The 20,560-nt window shown below is 46.4% G+C and overlaps 2 protein-coding genes across 2 annotated transcripts; one reads left to right on the top strand and one right to left on the bottom strand.

Annotated features, from left to right (window-relative positions):
• Nucleotides 1-253: 253 nt before the first annotated feature.
• TMEM207 (transmembrane protein 207) lies at nt 254-6,280 on the top strand (the record flags this gene model as incomplete). Its single annotated transcript, XM_019284551.3, has 5 exons — nt 254-376; nt 2,185-2,222; nt 2,642-2,686; nt 3,134-3,273; nt 4,201-6,280. Coding segments are annotated over 5 exons (495 nt in total), but the record flags the coding sequence as incomplete, so codon positions are not given.
• Nucleotides 6,281-11,618: 5,338 nt separating this feature from the next.
• CLDN16 (claudin 16) lies at nt 11,619-19,313 on the bottom strand. Its single transcript, XM_010397190.3, has 6 exons — nt 19,194-19,313; nt 14,466-14,568; nt 14,076-14,240; nt 12,823-13,014; nt 12,336-12,482; nt 11,619-12,257 (listed from the first exon to the last, which is right to left on the bottom strand). The coding sequence occupies exons 1-5, from the start codon at nt 19,305-19,307 to the stop codon at nt 12,343-12,345; spliced, it is 714 nt and encodes a 237-aa protein (XP_010395492.1). The 5' UTR covers nt 19,308-19,313; the 3' UTR covers nt 11,619-12,257; nt 12,336-12,342.
• Between the last annotated feature and the right edge of the window lie 1,247 nt (nt 19,314-20,560).

Here is a 20,560-nt window from a genome sequence, read left to right as displayed (position 1 = left end):
TGGGTTAATATGGAACTAAGCTTCAGCAGCAGGAATTTGTGAACAGCTATGAAAATACCGAAACAACTGCAAGGTGCTGACCTTAAACCAGTGTTCCTTTAACTTCTGGTAGCTGTTTGTGTCCCTGCAAACCCAAATTTACTGCCTGGCTAGCGGTAATTTCTGAGGCACAGGAAGCCATTGGGTAACGTGTTCTCTGGCTGCAGGCACGATGTGCAGAGAAGTTTTAAAAGCACCAAATGACAGAGGGTAAAACAAGGCTGCAAACAAAGCTCTTCCAATATTTCTCACACTAATAATGCGGAGACCTCGAGCTTTGTGTTTAACTTCGTGGATCACAGCAGGAACTGGAGTTCTGTGTTTAACCTCCTTCCAGGTAACCAAACCCTTCACTGGGACCAGGCTGATTTTAGGGGTTTTGTGGGGGGAAGATTCCAACTTTTATAGAATTTAGACATCAGTTTTTGTTGTGATTTCTTTTTTTGTGTGTGTGAAGGATTTTTTTAAGGACCTAATGAATTTGGTGAAGATTTAATGCTCACAAAAATTCCAATTAATGCAGAGAAAACGTGACTGCCCTAGTCCTTTATTCTGTCTGTGGCAATTGAAATGGAAGAGCTTGGGGCTTCAGCAGCACGGGTGGGTGTTTGGCTGCTCTGACAGATTCCTGCCTCAGAGCAGATGCACTTTGCTGCAGTCTAACCACGCTAAGGTGGCTCTGCTGAGGTGGTTTGAAGGATGATAAAAGAGAGTCCAGAGGTTGTCATTCAGCCATGAAGAATACTCAGGATACATGTAATCACAGCAGTCAGCTATCTGCTTTTGACCTGTTATTTTAATAATCAGTTGAAGTGCAAAAAAACGCAAAAGAATTAAAATATTCTGCACCAGGGTGCCTATGTGACATGGAAAATTAGCTCAGTTTTAAAAGGACACATCTGGAAGAGCTGAAGCTTCTGTCTTTTTCTCTATTCCTCATTTGGGTTTCAGCCACTCATGATATTTCACAGATAATGCTTTATATGAAAGACTTACTATATCCAAAGGTCTCTGGTGAAACTAGGGACTGAAAGGCAGTGTGTGCACAGGATCAGACACATTATAGAGATTTGTGGGGGGATTTCTTGCTGTTTACAGTGGCTCAAGCCTTGCATAACAAAAAGAAGTCCTGTTAATTAGAGATTTAAAATGAGATCTTTCAGTTATGCATATTTGATACAAATTTCGAATTCAGAACAGAGCCTTCCAGTTTCACTCAGGGTCAGAAATCTCTTAGTGTTTTGGATATATGCAGAGGGAAGTCCAAAGTAATTATTTACAAATTACATTCTAATAGTTTTTTTCCAAGAAATAAATCTAAATTCCTCTATCTTGTTCATTCTGCTTTCCAGTGTTATCACAATTCTATACCTGACCTGAATTTTTTTGTAGCAACATTGGGCAACTCTAATAACACACCTAACACCAGACAGCCAAAAAAATCTATTGAATTGGATTCAATTATACTGATGAACTGGTCTGGTTACTTTTTGCACAGATAATATGAAACTGAGGCTAAGATCAACAAGGCTTGCAAAAATAAACTGGCATGAGCTGAGAGTAGAAAATATACCTGAAAAACAAGTTTCAGGTTCACATATTTGCAATACCTGAAACCTGACTCTGGGAATGATGCACCACTACTATCTGAAAACAGGAAAATGCTGGGTAGAGCACACTTCTGGTCAAAACAGCTCCAATTTACAGCTGTATTCACAATTAGCTCCCAAAAAAAAATGAGCCACAGAACAAGAATTTGGTTATGGGGAATTTTCAACAGATATTTCTGAATAGCAAAGCCCAGTGCAGTAAGCAGGTCTCAGACTCCAGTTGGTGTTTCCCTGCTCTTGTCTTTCCCTCTTTCAGATCAAAAGGAATGCTTTCTGCTTGGCCTAGCTTTCATCTGAAAGCTATTGAATTTATTGAGCTCTTGGTGAGGTTCTCTGCTGGTTTTGATATGAGCTGGCTCAGAGCAGAGACCCACAGACGTGGATTCCTAAGGAGAGGTCTGGTTTCAACCCTGCAGGACCAGCACTTGCATGTCTCTTCCTCTCCAACTTCCCACTCTAAGAACAGTAATTACACTGGTAAATGGTAAAAAAACCCCACATACCTGCCCTCACTGATTTACGTGTGTGTTTTCAGTTAGCAGACTCTGGGTCGGACTGTGAGCTTGGCGAGAGGTGAGTGTGGCTTCATTCTCTCACCCACGGCTGTCCCCACCTCAGGCTCTTTCAGGAGTGCTGTGCTTCTGCCTGGCACACCAGCACAGCAGAGGAACAAGGACTCCCAGAAAAAGGCCATTTAGGGGTTTTTTCCAAAAGAGGAAATGGAGGCTGGCAACCCTTTGGGTTTTCAGCAAAAACGCTGGTGGCGGGCGTCAGTGTTGAAAGGCAAACAAGTGGCACTCTGCTTCTTGCATCATCTTCATTGCTCCCATCCACATAGAGAAATTTTTAATAGGGCTTCCTTCATGGAAGAAAACTTCTCAATCTTCTACTTACTGATGGCGCTTCTCTTTGTGTTGGTAGACACGTGCTGGGGTGGGTACAGCAGCCCACTCACCCTGGACTGGAAGTCCTTTTTATTCTTCCCTTTTTAGGTGTGCTGGACAGAGCGATGAAAACTTTAGCAGCTGGTATGTGTGGTAAGTTTCAGATCTGCTTTAGAGGGAAAAACTGGCAAATAATATTCTTTGATGGATATATGGAGAGAAAGGCATTAAGAGAGACTGATAGCTAGAGAGCATTGCTCCTGGGCTGTCCCTGTGTTCTGTCTTTACAAACTAATGGAAATCATTTATCCATATCCTCCCTCACTGTATGCTGACAACTGAGCTGGGAAAAAACGATGGATGATTTCAGGGAGAAATGTTTGAATTTCCAGCCAGCACTTGCTGCTGAGCACTCAGGAGCGAGACATTGGTTTCTGGGGACTTTGATCGTGTCCAGTGTGCTGGTGGGGAAACCACAACATTTAAGGGCTATTTGCAAAAGATGTTAATGAATATGTTAATTTGAAGATGTGCAGCCATCTGTCGGTGCTGCCCGCAGATGGTGACAGTACTGTTCCTCCCCTGCTGCCTCTGCCTTAGGTTCCTGATGATGTTTTTCCTGGCTGTGCTTCTGTCCTGCGGGATCTGCTGCTGCCTGCAGTGCTGGCTGAAGCGGCGGAGCTGCCTCTCCCGACGCACCGTGGCTGTCTTTGCCCTCAGCAGCTCAGATGCCTTTTGTGGTTAGTCCTGTCCCTGCTGCAAGGTCCTGCTGGCCCTGGGGGCCTTCCTGTGGCCCGTCCATAACCCAGTAAAAAGCAGTAAGCTTGAGTGGGAGCTGGGAAGCAACCAGGAGCTGTATTACTGGTGAACAGTGGGAGTGCCCAACTCTGGTATCTTGGGGACACATCGAGACCATGGACTGGAGGGCTGAAGCCACATCCACTTTTCTCCAAGCCATACCTTGGAGCTGCCCCTGTGTGTCCATGTGTCCCAAAGGTGTCTGGCTGGGGCTTGGCCAGGCTAACAGTGGAGGTGTGTGGGACTTTCTCCTCAGTGCCAGGGCACTCAGCAGCCCACAGGCTCTGGGATCAGGCAGTCCTTTTCAGCATGTGTCCTTCATTTCTCACTCAGGCAAAACTGTACTGGGCTGACTTGAGCCACCCCAGTAGACAGCTCAACTGGCTGATACACCCTGGCGTCTGTCAAAAGATTATCTTGGTGGGTGCTGTTCATTGTGGCAGCCGCCCTGAACATTCCCCCAGGAACACCCATATTTTGAGGACTGGGCTTTAATGACTATGTGTAGCATCCAGAACTGCCCTGGAGTATGGCCAGCAGGCTGGGCCAGACAACATCCCTCCAAGAAAAATAAAGCTAATCCTGTTACTAGGCTAAGCCCTTCCCAGAGGGCATATTACCTGCTTTCTGGGTGGTCATGGACAGTGTCTCCACAGGGAGGACCCAAACCCACCCAAATTCCTCTGTCCCAACTTCTTGTATCTGGAATTCGTGGTGAAAGACTTTGTGATGCCATCCTTCAAAAATTACATCCATGCCTATCTTGTTTCCAAGTGGTTTGGCAGCTCCTCCTGGGCTCACCCCTCTCGCTCCCACGCTTGCCCTTCATGCCTGTCTGCTGCAGAGTTGTGACTTTGCTTTTTCCCCAGCTACTGAAGCACCTCCATGCCCATTCTCCGGATCCCTGAGCCCCTGCACGACTGCAGAGATTTCCTGTTCTCCTGCCCCACGCTTCAGCCTTGAGGGAACTGAATTGCCTCCATCTTATGAGGATGTTGTGAAGGAAAACAAGTTCTAGACACCACATGTTGGCTTTCAGTGATCCTACTTGTTTCATCAGAGATCTTCCATCATGCTGAAGGAGTGTGAGATCAAATCAGCCCTTTCCACAGGTTGGCCAAGAGACTGAAAAGCAGCACATATTTCATCTGAACCTGAAAGACAAGACTAAATGCAACAGAATAAATGCCAAAAGTATGTGTTGAATCTGTCACTGGAGCTCAGCTTGACATTTTGATGTCTCTGGATTTCAAGAAGCTTCCTCAAAGGCATGTCTGTATTTGGGGTTTCTGGCTCAGCCTCTAGATTTATCTCTCTAAGGCTGCTTGAGCTGGTGCAACCCAGTGTGTTTTAGGACCGAATGTTGATAAATGACTTGGTAGTTACTTCTCAAACTTGGGCTGCCTCCTTCTCTCGGCGCTGTGCCAAGAAACACCCTCTGGCAAAGTCATGTTGTTCTAATACATTGTAATGCAATCATGCCACTCTGTGATGAAGGATCATTTGCCACATTTGAAATATTTAGCACAGCATATCAGATTTGTCTAGTGCAAAAGGCAGCAAATTTATGGCCAGGGAAGAGAAAACAAGAGACAGGGATTATGGAGGAGTAGCAGTGGTAGGAGCTGGTTACAGGGCATAAAAAAGTGAGTTTGCTCATTTGAGCTGTTCTTAATTTCATGGCGACTGTCCCCAGCTACTCATGCCCTAGCACTGCAGACCACTAGGCTTTGAATGGCCCAGAACCCACTGGAAGTTCCCCACAGACATGAATTGGGGGCTTAGGTACTTAGCACTTACCTACAGAAATCTATTAGGAGAAAGAATGCCATTTTCTTTGAGGGGATCACTGCAGACAGGATGGAAAAACAAGAAGCCATCCAGACTGCCTTGTGCCCAAGCAGGATCAGCTAAACAAAAGTCATTCCTTGGAGGTATTAGACTAACTAGTTCTCAAATTACTGAAGAAGGATGCTGAATTTCCCCCTTAGCTGGATTCCAGATGAAAGCAAAGATTTCCTTTTGTTTGTCATGGGCAGTTCACTGAAGGCTGAATTCAGCCTGCCTGACCTCTCTGCCTCTGCTCTCTCAGTGGCTGGGGGTGCAGTCAGACCTCTCTTGCTGCAGAAGGTAATGTCACACCTGGTCCCATGCTCTGTACTCCCATGGAGCCATGAGCCCAATTTGGGCAGCTGGGTCCACCTGGGATTAGAATCCCAAAAGATTAATGGAAGCCCACAGCCTGCCTCATGGGCCACCTCCCCACCTGTAGAGTGAGGTTAGCACCAGTTCCTGTGCTCAGGAAGGAAACTGGGAAGATAAATCCACTAAAGGTTATAATATTCTCATAATGATTCTATGTAAGTACCTCTGCTCAATAAAGAATTGCAGCGTATTTTGAGAGAAAATTATTCGCCAGCACCACTGCAAATTATCTCCCTAAAATCTTACTTTAGAAGCAGCTTTAATGTTTGACTCTTGTGTGAAAGGAAATAAATGTTACTTGTAGCCAAAAGAATGTTTGTGCCAGCAGGCTAAAATATTACTGGGTTTATTAATAAGGAAAATTAGCAAGTACAGACTCAGCCAGGGGAGAAGTCAACCAACTTCTGAGTGTCCTTTTGCTGGCTGAACATGGTAAGAATTGCAGGTAATCAGCACCTCTCAGGATCAGATCTTTCACGTACAGAACTGCTTCCACCACTCAACCCCTTCAATTTATGCCCTGAAGCATGAGATTTGATTATGTTTGTCACTGCAGCTTGCATAGCCTGTTAGTGGGCATTAAATCAGCCATCACTTGATTCCCACCTACACACTGTGTTTGCTTCAGTGACCCCTTCGTGGCAGTGAACTCCACAGGTTGTCTGCATTATGTGCTGCATAAAACATTACTGCCTCTTGCTTATTAATGGCTTGGCTCTAAATAAATTGCTGCCTTTAATTTCACTGAATGTCACCTTCTAATCAGATGGCTGGAGAGGCTAACAAGCAAGGACTGCTCTGGTTTCAATGCCTCCAATCCCTCTGCATCCCTATTTCTCAAGGACCAGTGGTAAAAGCTTTTACCCGAGGTGATAAAAGCTTCCCCAGCCACCCAACAGAGGGCAAGCAAGGCTTTCAGCAGAGACAAACATTCGAGGGAATGGGTTTGTTCCCCTGCTACTTGTGTGCATTCGGTTTCATGTTTGAGGTGCTTTAATTATGCACAAAATGAATAAAATTATTCCATCAGAATTGCGACAAGTGGCTCGTAGTAAAGTAAGCTAGTGGCTGTCACAAAATCAGGCTCCATCTGGAGTCACCAGCATGGGAGAACCTGTGTGCTGTGGTACCTGTCCAACATGACAGGAGCCATGGGAGCTTCCAAAAACTGCTGAAAGCCAGGAGGTATTTGCAAAAATGAGCTCCTGTAGGGTTGCTGGGGGGAGGGGGGAGGACATAAATTAATATTGCTGCTGGTTTGGGGTAGGGGAGTACCCTGAGAAGGGGCCCTGGTCCTTGGCTTCCTGATCACTGGAATGGACAAGAGGATGGGTTTCTTCCTTCTACAAAAGCGTTCTGGGTGGCCCCACCAACCTATTATTCCCAAAGAAAGCTGCTTGTCCCAGCTTGCCACCTCACTCCCATGTGCTGCAGCAGAATGGACAAGGTTTCTCCAGACCTCTGTTCCCATTCTTACACAAGCAGAGATTTTGCCACGTAATTGATATTTTTATAAGCACTCAGCTCTTAATGAGAGCAGTTAATGGAATTTGGCTGATGTTTCCAGAACTGCAAGGAAAGAAGAGCCATTCCCTTATAATTCATCACCTTAGGAATATGGTTCACCTTGGAAAAGCACTTGTCCTGCTGTGACTCTCTGGCTGCCACTCATCCTCTGACTTATACTTCCTGCTGACTTTGAGAAGAAATGGCCAACAGCTCTAGAAAAAAACCTGAAAAAACACTAGAAGACAGATGTGTTTGTGGGAGAACTTGTCATCAGCAAGCCTTGTGAGGGGGAAACGGGAGCAGTGCAGAGGAGCTAATTGCTTGGTGACCATCTGGAAGCAAAAGACAAAGGGAACGTGGTGAGGCACACGGCTGGACTTTCACCTCTGCAGATTAAGAGCTGAATAATAAAGTCATAAACTGGCTCTCAGGCAAATAGAGCAAAACCAGAGGCAGCTGAGCCATAACAGGGCATCAGTTTGGAGTGCCAGGAGGGTTGGACATGAAAGATGGGAAAATAATTGATATACTCATTAATATTTTTTTTCAATTGTCATCCAAAATTCTGCATTATAGGCTGAAGACTTCTGCGCAGGGGGGATGAGGATGGGGCTGGGGACAGATGCCCGCTCTCTTTGGGTCACTAGATGGCACAATTCCGGCTCTTTCCTTCCTCGCTCAAAGGCATTTTACAGCAGGAACCCAGGAGCTACAGGGAGAAAATTGTTCTCACTCCCTGTAACGGAGGTTGGCCAGAGTTATTTCAGTCATTAATCACTTTCTCACAATATTTAACAGACGCAGAAGAGCAAACTGTGGGAGTCCAGCCCCTGCTGAGAGAGAAAATCTTGCATTCTTGGTGGAATTTTACTTTTCTCTCTTGGAAAGTTTATGAAATGACTCTAAGTAGATGTGTCTAAACTGGGATAAATTCTACAGCTGCTGAAGATGCCTTGCAGCAGGTGCACACTGGGGTCTGAGGTTTGTAGCTACCAGCAAAGGTCTAGGCAGCCTCCAAAATCACTCCCCCATGCCCAAGGGCCGGTCCTGTTTGTGCTGCTGCCTTTTGTGTGTCCTTGCAGGAGAGCACTGATTCCCCTGACAGGAGTCAAAGCAGGTCGCTTGGCAAAACACCTTCCTGAGCAAGACGTGGATGGGGCTAGAGAGACGCGACACTCAAAGGCAATTGTGTTTATTAGATCCCACTGATGTTACAGCTTGTAGGAAAACACAATGCTGCACTAATTTTCCTGTCTACTGGAAATAATTTTTCAGATCTACTGAAGTCGCAACAAAATCACATGGCAATGTCTGTGAAAAGGCAGGAAATCCATATCTTGGGAAACATTGATGCAGCTGCAGTAGGAGATAGCCTAGTTCACAAGGTCACAGTAAGAGTGAGCCTTAATTACAGCTGGAGTTGTTAAAAGCCCTCATGAGCAAGGCTGATCCAGGCAGGGAGGGAACGAAATGCTGCATGCAGAAAAGGACAGCCATTGCAGATGACATTTTTTTTATTATCTCCCTCACTTGCCTGTATCAAAATGGGAAATCAATAGCTATCTGTAAGGCATGGAATCAACTTAGCAAAGATCTTACCTAAGCACATCACTGTTTTCCATAACTTGCAATCAGCCGGGTGCACGGAGCTGTCAGTGGAGAGGACAATGGGGAGCCCCAATTCAAGGAAGCATCCTGGGGCAGGCACACTGGGTGGAAGGGTGCTACTCCCAGCTCGCAGCTAAATCCCTGACTCTCCCTATGCCCTGGGAAACGAAGACTGAGGTGCCCAAACATATAAAAATACCCCTTGGAAGCTAGTGAAAATACAGAGAAACCTAAAAAGCTGTTGGAACTGATGGATTAAATGTTGGGCCTCAGCTCAGCTGGAAATTGAGGTTGAACAAAAAGCCTTGGTAAGCTATCGATGGCCATCAGGAGGGGAAAATCACTCCTAGTGAGCTGCTGCTGAATGGAATGTAGGTAGATATTAAGGAAATACCTTAATAACTGAGCTCACCTGATACATCTTTAGCCTTAGGGACTGGTTGTGATTTTGAAAGGAAAAATAAGTCCTGTTTATTTTCTGGGAGGTTTCTTGCTAATGAATGTACAATTAAACTAGAATAGATCTGCATTGTGGCCGGATAATGAGCTAATGAGGAGTGAATCCTGCAGTCATGTAACCTGTGTCAGTATTAAATTCAACAGGGATTAACAATTAAATATTAACAGCTGATCAAAACACCAGATAGACTGTCAGCAGAATTTGAATAATGAAGCAATGCAGCACTGGACTGGTTACAAAACATTAACCTAGCAAAACTAAGAGTTGCTGTGACCTTTTCCCAGTCATCTTGTGCAGGAGATAAATCCTCAAAAACTATCATAGAGTTTGGCTAGAATAGAAGTATGATTAAAGAAATAACTCTTATTCTAGATAGATACTGAAGAAGAGAGGCTCACAAGTGCTGATGCAATATTCTTCTTCATATGCAAAGAATATTTGTACCTAAATTCTTTGTATGTGAAGTGTATTTGAGGAGTTAAGGTAGTATCTGGGGTATGTGTGTGCTCCATTTGTGTACCCCAAGGAAGAACACAGGGCTGGAGGGACTAAAGAAACTAATCCTTTATATTTACCCCTGATGAGGGCATAGACATTCAGTGCCCACTGAGCCACTGCTTGGTGTGACCAACGTGTTGCAAGTCACAAAACAGCTCCCACCACCTTAAAACAAGCAGAAGACCATTAGGACAAAGGCCCAGAATTCTCCTCAAGTGCTGAACAGGAGAAATCAATGGTCTGAGATTTGCAATTACACCTGCATTTCTTCTCTGCTAAACAAGAAATAAATCTTCACAGCAAGAAATAACCTCTGTGCTCAGAAAAAGTTATAGAAAACAGCAACAAGAGGCTGGCAGGCATCCCTGAGCGTTTGTGGGGAGGGATAATGTGCTGGCTGCATAGGCTGGGGAGGTTTTGGTTCAGGGTTGATGATGTCTTTGCTCAGTACCTCCTCCTCCCCAGGAGCATCTCTGAGCTGGGTGAGCTGGGCTGAGGCGGCCTGCAGCATTTCGCATCCCTCAGGGAGGCTGAGGGAGCATTTGCCTCTCTGGGCAGGAGCGGGGATGTGGGCAGTGGAGCAGTCACTGAACACAGCTCTGCCTCTGGGGTGTATTCACCCTCCATCTCCTTCCCAGTGTGTCTCTGAAGGAGCAGTGGAGCAGAGACACAGCCAAGGAACCAGACCCAAAATTGTTCCCAGAGTTTCCCTGCCCTGGCAGAGAGTATCAGCAGTGTCAGCTCTCCTGTCCCAAAGCCCCACAGAAAACACATTTCTGATGTGGCTGTGAAAAAGTTTTTTAAAAAGCCCAAAACACCAAGCTCTGAATGCAGCTTTCTGCAGTAACAGACAAAAATTCCTGTCACCTCCAGATCTCTTTGTGCATTCTTGGTATAACCTGTGAATTCGTCACATTGCTCATAACTCTTGTACTCGTTGTCTCTCAGGACCTTGTAAAAAAGCCTCCATCACCTCTCCTACTGTGTTTACATCTGTTCAATACAGCTCATCTGTTGGCAGTAACCTGCTCTCAGTTTGGCTGACATAAACGTCTGCCAGCCCAAACAGCATGAACTCTGCAGGCACAAAATCTGCAGGCACGAGCCTCCCTTGCCCGGGGAGCAGAGCTGCTACCAGGGCTCTTGCTGAGATGGTTCTGCTGTGGTCTGAGCCCTGTGGAGGTGCCTGGGCCTGCAGCAGAGCCATATGGACCTGCTGCTGTCCTGTCTGTTCCAGGCCCCAAGTGCTTCTCAACTTGGAGCCTTGTCAGGGTTGGGTTATGTTTTGGCCTTGCTGGTCAGTTCTGTGTGGCAGCACAAGGTGCTGCTTCTGGGATAATTCATCAGAGGATTCAAACCCTTCATTTTCCACCATAGGAGTTATCAGAAGTGCTGCCTGGGATACAGCCCACTCCATCCTTAGCCACGCCATCTCCCTCTGGCCCACATGACATAAGGTTTCACTTCATACTGTCTGGGAGAAGGAAATCCAGCCTCTCCATCAAGCAGTCCATGGAGAAAGCCTGCCTCTGGTGGTGCTTCAGCACCCATGGCTGTGCACACCCAGCTGAGGCTCCACTTTTGTTTCTTCAGCGCCCCTGAGAAGACAAATCTCTGTGCTGGGAGCCTTTTCCCCACCCCCAGTGCCCATGATATGGTGTGGCGCCCATGGTCAGAAAGGACTGAATTTGGACAGTTCCTACCAACCCTAAGAAAACTCTGTCTCAGGTTCTCTTACTATTAAAGGCATGAAAGAATGTTCACATCCATCCTTAGGGAACATGTTAAACCATACAGGGCTTTTCCTCCCCCGCCCTAGAGAAAACCTGGCTGATGCTGTAACCTCATCCAGCCTACAGCAGCCTGGATTGCAGCAGGGGACAGCAGTCCTGATCTGGGTTTAAACACCTTTTGATGGAAAGGAACGATAGATTTTACTGTCATTTATCCTAGTTTCTAGTGGATGTAGATATATTGTAATGCACAAGTTCAGATTTTGGATCTTCATTCACTTTGTCCAAGCAATGTTTTTATTAAGCAGAATGCAGCTGGCATTTTCCAGATTTCAGTGAGTCTAGAGCATCTGTAGTGAACATTTTAACACTGATTGAGAAGGACTGTATTTTTCAGAGAGGAATGCAGCTGGATTCACAATATTTTCTCAGTGCAGAGGTTCATGGACCAAAGAGAGGGTCAGACATTTAACACAGCTCTTATGTCCTGAAGAGCTCCCCATCAGCCTGTAAGAGGGGCAGATCTCCATGCTGAGTGCACAGGGTGCAGATGTTAGTCAGTCAGTCAGTCCCTCCCTTTGCCAGTATTTTCTCCTTTGTACACTCTGTCGACACATTGCCAGACGTGGAACAGATCCATCTTGCAGTTTGGGGATCTTCGTGCAGAACACTGCGGTCTGATTCAGGAATGGCTGATTTCTCTCACTTCTACCAACAGTGTTGAGACAAATGCTGAAAGAGTTTGTCTTGGTTATTTCAGTCTGTGCTTACGCAAGTGGCCTCAGCACTCAAGACAACAGGATTCCATAAGCAGGATCTTCTCAGAGTTTACTTTCTTGAAGGAAAGGTTTTTTTAAGCTCTCATAAATGCAAACATTGTAGCATACAGTAGATCCTTGACACTTAACTGCACCTGTATCACAACCACAAGAGCTTGAGTCTCTGTGCAATCCACTACAAATAAAAGCAGAGCTCTTTCTGGAGCACTTACCTCCTCCTCACACCCTTGTATCCACCGCATACATTTTGGAGGTGGCCGTTTGGGAGGATGGCAAATGCACATTTGTTACGACGGTCGCAGCTGAGGAATAGCCTTTCCTCAAGGAGTAAGCAGAATGGAGTCTTCCAGAACTGGTCTCTGTGAGGCACAGGGAGAGAAATAGGAACTGACAATGAGTGCTTGGTGACTTTCAGCTGCAAAGTTTTGTGATTCAGGGAAAGAAGCAGTCCAAGGTGTGACATAATAACAACACATTTTATGTTATCCTTACACCTCAGCTCCCACATGAAGACCTTGATGCGCTTTCTAGAGCTGCCTAACTAAGACTATTCCCATTTTACAGCTGAAAATATTGCCACTGGAGACGAGCAACCATCCCAAAGGATGTCCCCAAAGGACTTTCCCCACCCTGTGCACCTGTAGCACACTTTGAGCAATGGCTCTATCCCTGAGCTGTGCTTCAGCTGTGCTTCCTCACCTCTAAAGAGATACATGCAGCAGGTGAGCAGGGACCCAGACAAGAAGCAGCCCAGTGACCCTGCCATGCCGAGCCAGCAGGACCAGCCAAACTTGTACTGGATGCCCAGGAACACATTGTGGAAGAGCAGAGAGGAGCGCTCCACGTAGACATCCACAGCGTACCACACAGAGCCCGTGATGCCGGGGAGACCTGCAGGGCGGGACAGGGGTGCCACACACAGAACCACAAGGGATCAAATCTAAAGCTATAGCTGCTGTCTGCTGGGTCAGACTTCAGGGTGGGATGACCTTCCTTGGACAGCAGGGTTTGGCCCCTCTCCATGGTCAGCCTTTGGCGGATTCACCCGGGCTCCTGCTGATATCCTGTACTGCCAGGCAGAGGCTGCACCTCGTGGCTTGGCACTCACACACACCTCCAGCACACTGGCAGCACTCAGATTTCTGCAGCAAAAGGCAGAAAGCTCCTCCCTTCTCAGCTTGTTGTAAAGTTGTCTCCAGAATTTAATTTTCTAATCTGTTTTGATTTTCAGAACTTTGATGATGCTTTTCTGACAAACTTTGAGAAGTGAATGGAAGATGTTTAAAAGAGCCTCTCAAAGTGTTTTACATGTGCTCCCAGTGGTTGGGGTGAGTTATGTATTAAACCTGCTTAGGCTGAAGAAGAGGTAACTGCTTGATACTGGCATAAAGTCAAATAATATTATTTGGTCCCTAGTTGGCTATTTATTTTTGTCTTTAAAATTCTCCCACTGGCTGTAACAGCAAAGCACCTGAGCTAGTTGGTTATTTATCATCTAGAAAGGACAGACATGTTATTATCCTTTTATTAGAGATCAGCTGCAGAGGTTTTGAGCTAAGTGACTTGCCCAAGGTCACACAATCTATGGCAGAGGCAGAAACCATACCAGGATGCCAGGACTTTCTAGTCCTTCAGCACTTGGTCGAGAGACCTATGGCAAGGTCTCTTTGCCATATCAACAACATTGACTGCTCCACAGTGAAACAGCAATAAATGGAAGTCAGTCAACTCAAAGCCAAGTCACCTGGTCAAAACATGAACTGAAAGCAGATAAACTGAACTACATGCTGTTAGAGGCAGGTGGTGAACAGAAGAAACTGCATTGCACAAATAAATCAAGTAAAAATCCTTCCTCCTACAGAAAATCACCAACCAAAATAAAAGAAGGCTTTTAACACTTCCCCAGTTTGCCAAAGGGTGTCCTGCAGAATGGGGACACAGTGGGGAAATACCTGCAATGAGCAACATCACTCCAGACGCCACGCAGATGCGCAGCTTGATGAGCGGCTCATCAGGAAGGAATTTCACACAGTCCAGTCCCAGGACAAGGAAGAGAAATCCAAATCCTGACAGGATATCTGCTGTGATCATCATGGCTCGGGTCAGCACCAGCTTCACTGCAGGACAGAAGCAGATCATTCTAGTGCACAAGGAATGGAAATGTGGACAGGTAATGGGGTCAGATCCCCCAGGAACACTTTTTTCAGCTTCCCCTGGGAGTAATACCTGACTGAGAAAAGGAACATGCCTCTAATTATCTGTCACTGAGTAGAACAGATACTTTTTTAGTCTACACTCAAGTGTCCCCACCACTTGTAGAAACATCTCTGACTCTTACATACCAGGATGCTCGGCGTAGATGGAGTCATACTCATCACAAGTTTGGATCCCATCAAAAACGTTTGTGACACATTCCCACCACAGGCCACGGCATTTTGTACTCACCTGTGGATTGAGGAGACAAAGAAGACCATAAGTTAAAGTATCCACCAACACAGCAAGTGGTCATCTTAGCCCTTCAACAGAAATCCTGGTCAAGTTACAATGATGGTAACCAGAGCGTTTAGCTTGAAGAAGAGAAAAAGGAGCAGGATGGAGGAAAAGGACAATGTTTTCTGTGTCCCTACTAAGGTTTTTACATTAGAGCAAAAGAATTCAGACTAGACATTAGGAAAAAAACCTTGCCTACTAGTAAGGATAAAAATTCTGAAGGAAATTTCTGGGAGGAGCTGAGGGGTGGCTGACCAGAGAGATCTAAGAGCAGGTTTGCTCATCCATTGCCAAACGCTTGTCTAGGCTGAGCTGGGCATGGCTATGGACCAGACAGCCTGAGACTTTGCTGCCCATGCTCCCCTTCCTTACACCATCCTCCTGACAGTGGAGGAGCAGCTCAGGGAGTGGGAGAGGAGTGCAGAGGAGTTTGGATGTGAGCCCCTTTGCAGACACTTGGGGAATGTTTCCCCCAAATGACTCAGCTGTAGACTCTGGCTGGAAAATGAGAGGCAGCTGGTGCTGATCCTGGCCCTGGGGCTCCCAGTGCGCTGCCAGCCATGGGACCACGCGTGCCCAAGCCACAGTCATCACTTAGACATCCAGACTGGGGCAGACGATGGAGGAGCATCGTGGTTAATCGTCTCCACTGTCCTCAAGCTGTAGATACCATTCCCAGCCCAGCCTTCCATAAATCACTTTAATATGGGAGGTGTTTTCATTACCAATGCAAATATGGCAACGAGCAACTCTAAAATATTCCTGGAATTGCTCATACAAGGAGCAGAGTTAATGTCGGTGCAGCTTTGGACTCCAGCCCGCCCGCTGCTGCCAGCGACACCCGCTGCAGTTAATGGAAGGAGAAACTCTTCCAGCAAATGAGTTTCACGCAGGGGAAGGGGACCAGGCTTGCTTGGATGATGCAATAAATTCATTTTTCTTGCCCTGTGTAAATCACAAAGCAGATAATAACATATCTCAGCCACATAATAAAGTCTTATTCAGGATGTATTGAAGTCTGTAGCCAACCGCAGTATTTTCTCCACAATACAATGTCTGAGCCAAACTGTGCACCTCCTCTGTGATACTGCTCTATGGATCAAAGGTGAGTAAAAATGACTCACTGCTTCAGACTGGCAGAAGAGATACTATTTATATTTGAGGGAAAATAATCTACATTTTTTGTTTCATGCAGATGAAAAGTGCTTAGCATTTCTGAGAATTTCTGGGCATATGTAATGAAAAACATGATGAAAAATGAGAAGCAGTGACGGAAAAAACAGATTCATTTATTCTGTGCTTTTCAAGAGGAAAGTGTCTTGTAAAACAATTTGCCATGTTTACATTCAATGTGTTTTTACCATGGCCCTCTTAATGCAGTTGCAGGTCCTCTTCTGTCTTAACTCACCAGCATTCAGGCTGTGCTTGAAATAAGCATATTTTTATTAAATTACATTTTTTTCCACTTGTATTTATGTAATTTCTCTTTCCTCCCAAACCACCATAGGCTTATTCATACTACTCTGCATTCAGCTAATAATGTCAGTTACTTTATTATAATGTCAGCTCATGTTATTATTGTTTTTTAAATCTTACATGCAGCATCTACATCTAAATTATTTATAAAGAGACTAACAGGATTCCAGGCTTTGTCACCCTCCAAGCAAAACAGAGGCCTTAAGCACAACAGTTACAGTCTAGCTTGTGAAATAACCCCCTTCCCAGACTAACAGAATCTTGATTTATGTTTTGCATTTCTTGGGATGTTTCAGTTGTCACTACTCTTGCTGGAGCCAGTGCCAAACATGGGCAAAGCAGGGACCGGCCCATCTCCACGCAGCCTGTGTGCAGCCAGGGATAAATGTCCTGAATCAGGGGATCAGTCCCATTGCCTGGTTCAGGAGGGATGGGAAAGGGTGTCGGTGTGGGGACCTGTCGCTGCCCCAAGCCACTGCCGAGCTGTTCTTGTTTCTGCTGCCAAGGGCCAACCCTTGCTCCCCTCTGCTTTGTGCACAGTTGATCCTTCTGGTTGTTAATCTGCTCCTGAGCCACCCTTGGGCATCTTCCCTTGTGCTGACAGCACAGACCTTCAGGCACACGGGAACTCGTTGCTCTAAAGGGGACAGGGGTCAGGGCTTGAGGCATCATGTGGGGACATGGATTTCCCCATCCCATGGCTGGACCTGTACACCATGTTGGTAGCACTAATTCCCCATCACCTCTCTCCCCACATAGCAAATGTGCTCCAGCTTCCCTGGGCCCAGCTGAGGAGCCCCTGAGCAGCCAAACATCACAGCCACACTCCTCATCTCCCACTTTGATTACGAAACACGTTGCCACGACCTGCTTTCCCTAACAGAAGTATGCATGTAAAACATGAACTGCATAATGACTGTAATAGATATAATTATACCCTATTCATAATGTATAATTAATAATAAAATAATTCTCATACAGAAAAAAAAAAAAGAAAATTACAAAACAAGCACACACTTCTCCTTCTGGGGAAAGCGGAGAAGACAAACACGAAAGTGATGTTAGTCACGGTGTTTTACCTCACTCCGAGAAGGTGCCAGCAGACAATGATTACAAGCCCAGCTCGAGAGTAAAACAGGCAGCATTTAACAGTAGTGGTGGTATTTATAATCCACCTGCAACAGGGAGGGACTGTCTACACAACACAGCACTTGTTGAGAAGAAGATTATGGGCTTTTTCCACTGCAAACTACCGCAAAAATTGGCCCAGCCCTGTCTCGATGCTTCACAAGGAGTCACCTTCTTAAACAACTTTCTGTGTGGCCGTAATCTGTTGTTTCTGAAGGGAGGTGAGGGGCTGTGAAAGCTGAGTCAGGGCCCCTGCAGCCTCCCTGGAGGTGACTGCTCCTGGCACTCCCTGGCCTCTTCTTCCTGGGATGCTCCTCTCCAGTGGGACCACATCCTCGCCAGCTACAGGGGACCAGGGTCAAAGCCAAGCAACCAGCCAAGAGCCAGCAGCTACAGCTGCTGAAGGATGGAGTTCCCTTCTCCTGGATTCAAAGTTGCCTGGCTTACCCTTTTTCCAGCTGAAAACAGGAGTCATTGCGGTTTCCACGCCTTTCTGGCCATGGACATTCCCCTGATTAGAGAGGCAGTGAGTCATTAGGGTCATTAAGGAGATCAGTGGTCAGGTATTAAGGCTGGGGGCGTTTTGCTCCATTATTTAGTATTCACACTCAGAGCCGGAATGTGAGAATAGTGGTTGCTAAGAACCAAACTGGGTGTTAATGGAGCACTTTGGACAGCCCATCGCAGGTGCCTTTGCACCAAGAAGACAAGGTTACACAGCCTCAGGGTAATGGACTGGTTCTTTATTGGACTCTCTTTGCTCAGTAGCTGGGTTTCTCTCTTCTGGTTTTCCCCACAATCGTATTCACTTGGCTTTTCTGAGTATACTGATACCTTCATCTGGCTACTTCCTGAAAGGAATCTGAAATATCTCCCAAATAAAGAGTCATATCCCATCCAGCATCACTGGGTGCACTCTATTTGCCCTGTAGAAAGGCTCACAGCGCAAACACACTGCAACTGCACTGCACTGGATATGTGCAATGTGCTGACACCTCAGCACTTACACCCACTTTTCAGGGTTTCTGACAGTCAGATTTTCAGGATTTCTTGTGGCATAGAGAAAAAAATTGTTTTTCTTGTAATCAGTTTTATCCTTCTTTCTTGGATAATTCACGCCTTCATGTGCTGCAACTAAATGCTGCATTGCAATCACTGAGAGCAGAGGAGCTCGTCTGGTTTCGTATGCTGGAGAGCAGATAGAAAGTTTCCTCCTGATACATTCAGCCAAACTTTCTGTCTTGGAAGGTGTTTCACCTTCACTGCCTAAAGTATCCAATTTTCCAGAGAGCAGATTCCTACACTGTGGACTCACAGCTCTTAAATGTACAGAAATGAATAGCTGTGCTGGGAAGAAAAGACAAATTTGCAGTATTGAGTGCTGGAAAAACAGAGATGATTTGGGGCCTGGAGTCCTTGGGGCACACCTTGCATGTAAGCAGCCATCTGCTCCCTTGTTTGCAATTTACTTTGCCAATACCGTTCTCTAACCTGAGAGTGCCACTGTCCACATGAGCTCCAGGAGATACTGAGTCCCCCTGCTCCCCTTAAATTTCTGGTAGCCCTGTAGCTCAATGGCTGTTCAGAAAAAGACTTGAAGAGCACAGCTGTGCATGCTGGATGTCTCCACCAAGAAGTCTGGACTACAGAACTGGAAACATCTCCAAAATATCCATGCAGGCTGGACATATGGGATAACTCCGTTCAAGTTCATGCACATTTAAAACCAGACCCTGTAGATCTTTCCTGAACTTACTAAGTGAGAGCACAGTCTGGATAATAAAGTCTGGAAAAGAGAAATACACAAAATACCACTTCTCCCCTTTTTTTGCCACAGTAATTAGTTTAATTTTCATCCACTTTCATCCAGCACAACAGGGAGAAAGAACATGAGAGTGGAGTAACGACACCGGGAACCAAACTCTCTCTAGGACACATTGGTTTTGGTGATCAGGCTCTCCTCACCCCAGTCTTACCTCCAGGGAGTCATCAGCATTCACCATCCAGCAGTCTGTCCAGGTAGATGTTATCAAAAACCCAGCAGAGAAAAAAGCAAAAAAGCAGCCCACATATTGGAGGAAAAACTTCATGCCAGCAGGTGCTCAGCACATCCAGGGGAGTGAGAACAGCAATGCCCAGCCTTGTTCCTAAAGCCAGGGTAGAGACTGAGCCTCAGTGTCCCAGATGACCACCACCCTCTCCCAGTGACCATGAAGAGCAGGACCTCCTCGCTTGTGCAGATGGTAGTGATGGCTGCAGGAGCAGTGGTCACCTGCCAGGGGTCAGGAGGAGGGTGAGAGTGCCCACGGGAGCTGCTGCAGCCAATCCGCCCTGCAGCACTACAGCTCTTGTCATGCCTGACTGAAGAGAAATGGGGCTGTGCAGAAGTGACATGCAGCTAACTGGAGCCCTGGACTGGCAGGGGGGGCAGGTATCATGGCAGGTTTTGTCAGAATAGGGATTAGAAAAAAGAATCAAAACTTGTTCTCCAGGGCAGAAGTTTTGAGCGCTGCTGAGGGACACAGAGAGGAGCTCTCATGCACACACACATTTATTCCTGTTCAGTGGTTCGTGCCTTAGCAGGGAGCAACTGCAAAGTGTCTTGGTGTGGATCCCAGGCCCCTTGGCTGTCACCCTGTTGGTCTCTGGTGCAGTGATGATCTAGTTCAATGCAGGAATGTCACTAGGGAGGGAAAGGAAAAGGTAGCAATCGTGGACCTTCAGAGCCAACATCCACTCCTATCCCAGCTCAGATACGGAACTCTATATTCTGAATTTAAGTCAAACCTCAACACCTCTCACGCCCTGGACCTCAATTCGTTCATGGCATGCATAGAACTCCCATGTGGAGATCTTGACGTTTTCAAACCAGTGCCACTCTGGAGGATTTCAGGTGGTTGGAATTTCCCTGCTTGCTTACTCTGATTGCAAACTTCCTGTATTCCTGCAGGACTCCCCTGGTGAGCCGGGGCCACACAGGCTGCCAGGAGCAGAAGGCTGGGGCCTCTGTGTGAAGCTTCTCACTGTCTCCTCTCCTGCAGTGCTGAGAAAGCCATCAGGGCTCCAGAGCAGCTGTCAGAAAAACCAAAGGGGAGTGGGACTAGAAATTTCTCCCACTCCAAAGGCACAAATGCACAGAAACCACCGCATCCTCAATGATCGTTATCTTTGAATACAAAGAGAAGCAGTAACAGGCTGGAGACCTGCCTTGAATGGGCGAATATTCCCCGCGGGTCAGAGGCGCAGACTCTCGCTCTGCGTTCAGCTCTGCTTCCAGCCGCTCGCCCAAGCCGGCGGTGTCTGTCATCTCAGCTGTCACCTCCAGATGGAGCCAAGCGGCACC

This window comes from Corvus cornix, chromosome 9 (genome assembly GCF_000738735.6).
Source record: "Corvus cornix cornix isolate S_Up_H32 chromosome 9, ASM73873v5, whole genome shotgun sequence".
NCBI classification, from domain to species: domain Eukaryota; kingdom Metazoa; phylum Chordata; class Aves; order Passeriformes; family Corvidae; genus Corvus; species Corvus cornix.
The sequence above is the reverse complement of the archived record's forward strand: the minus strand, read 5'-3'. Positions and strand labels throughout refer to the sequence as shown.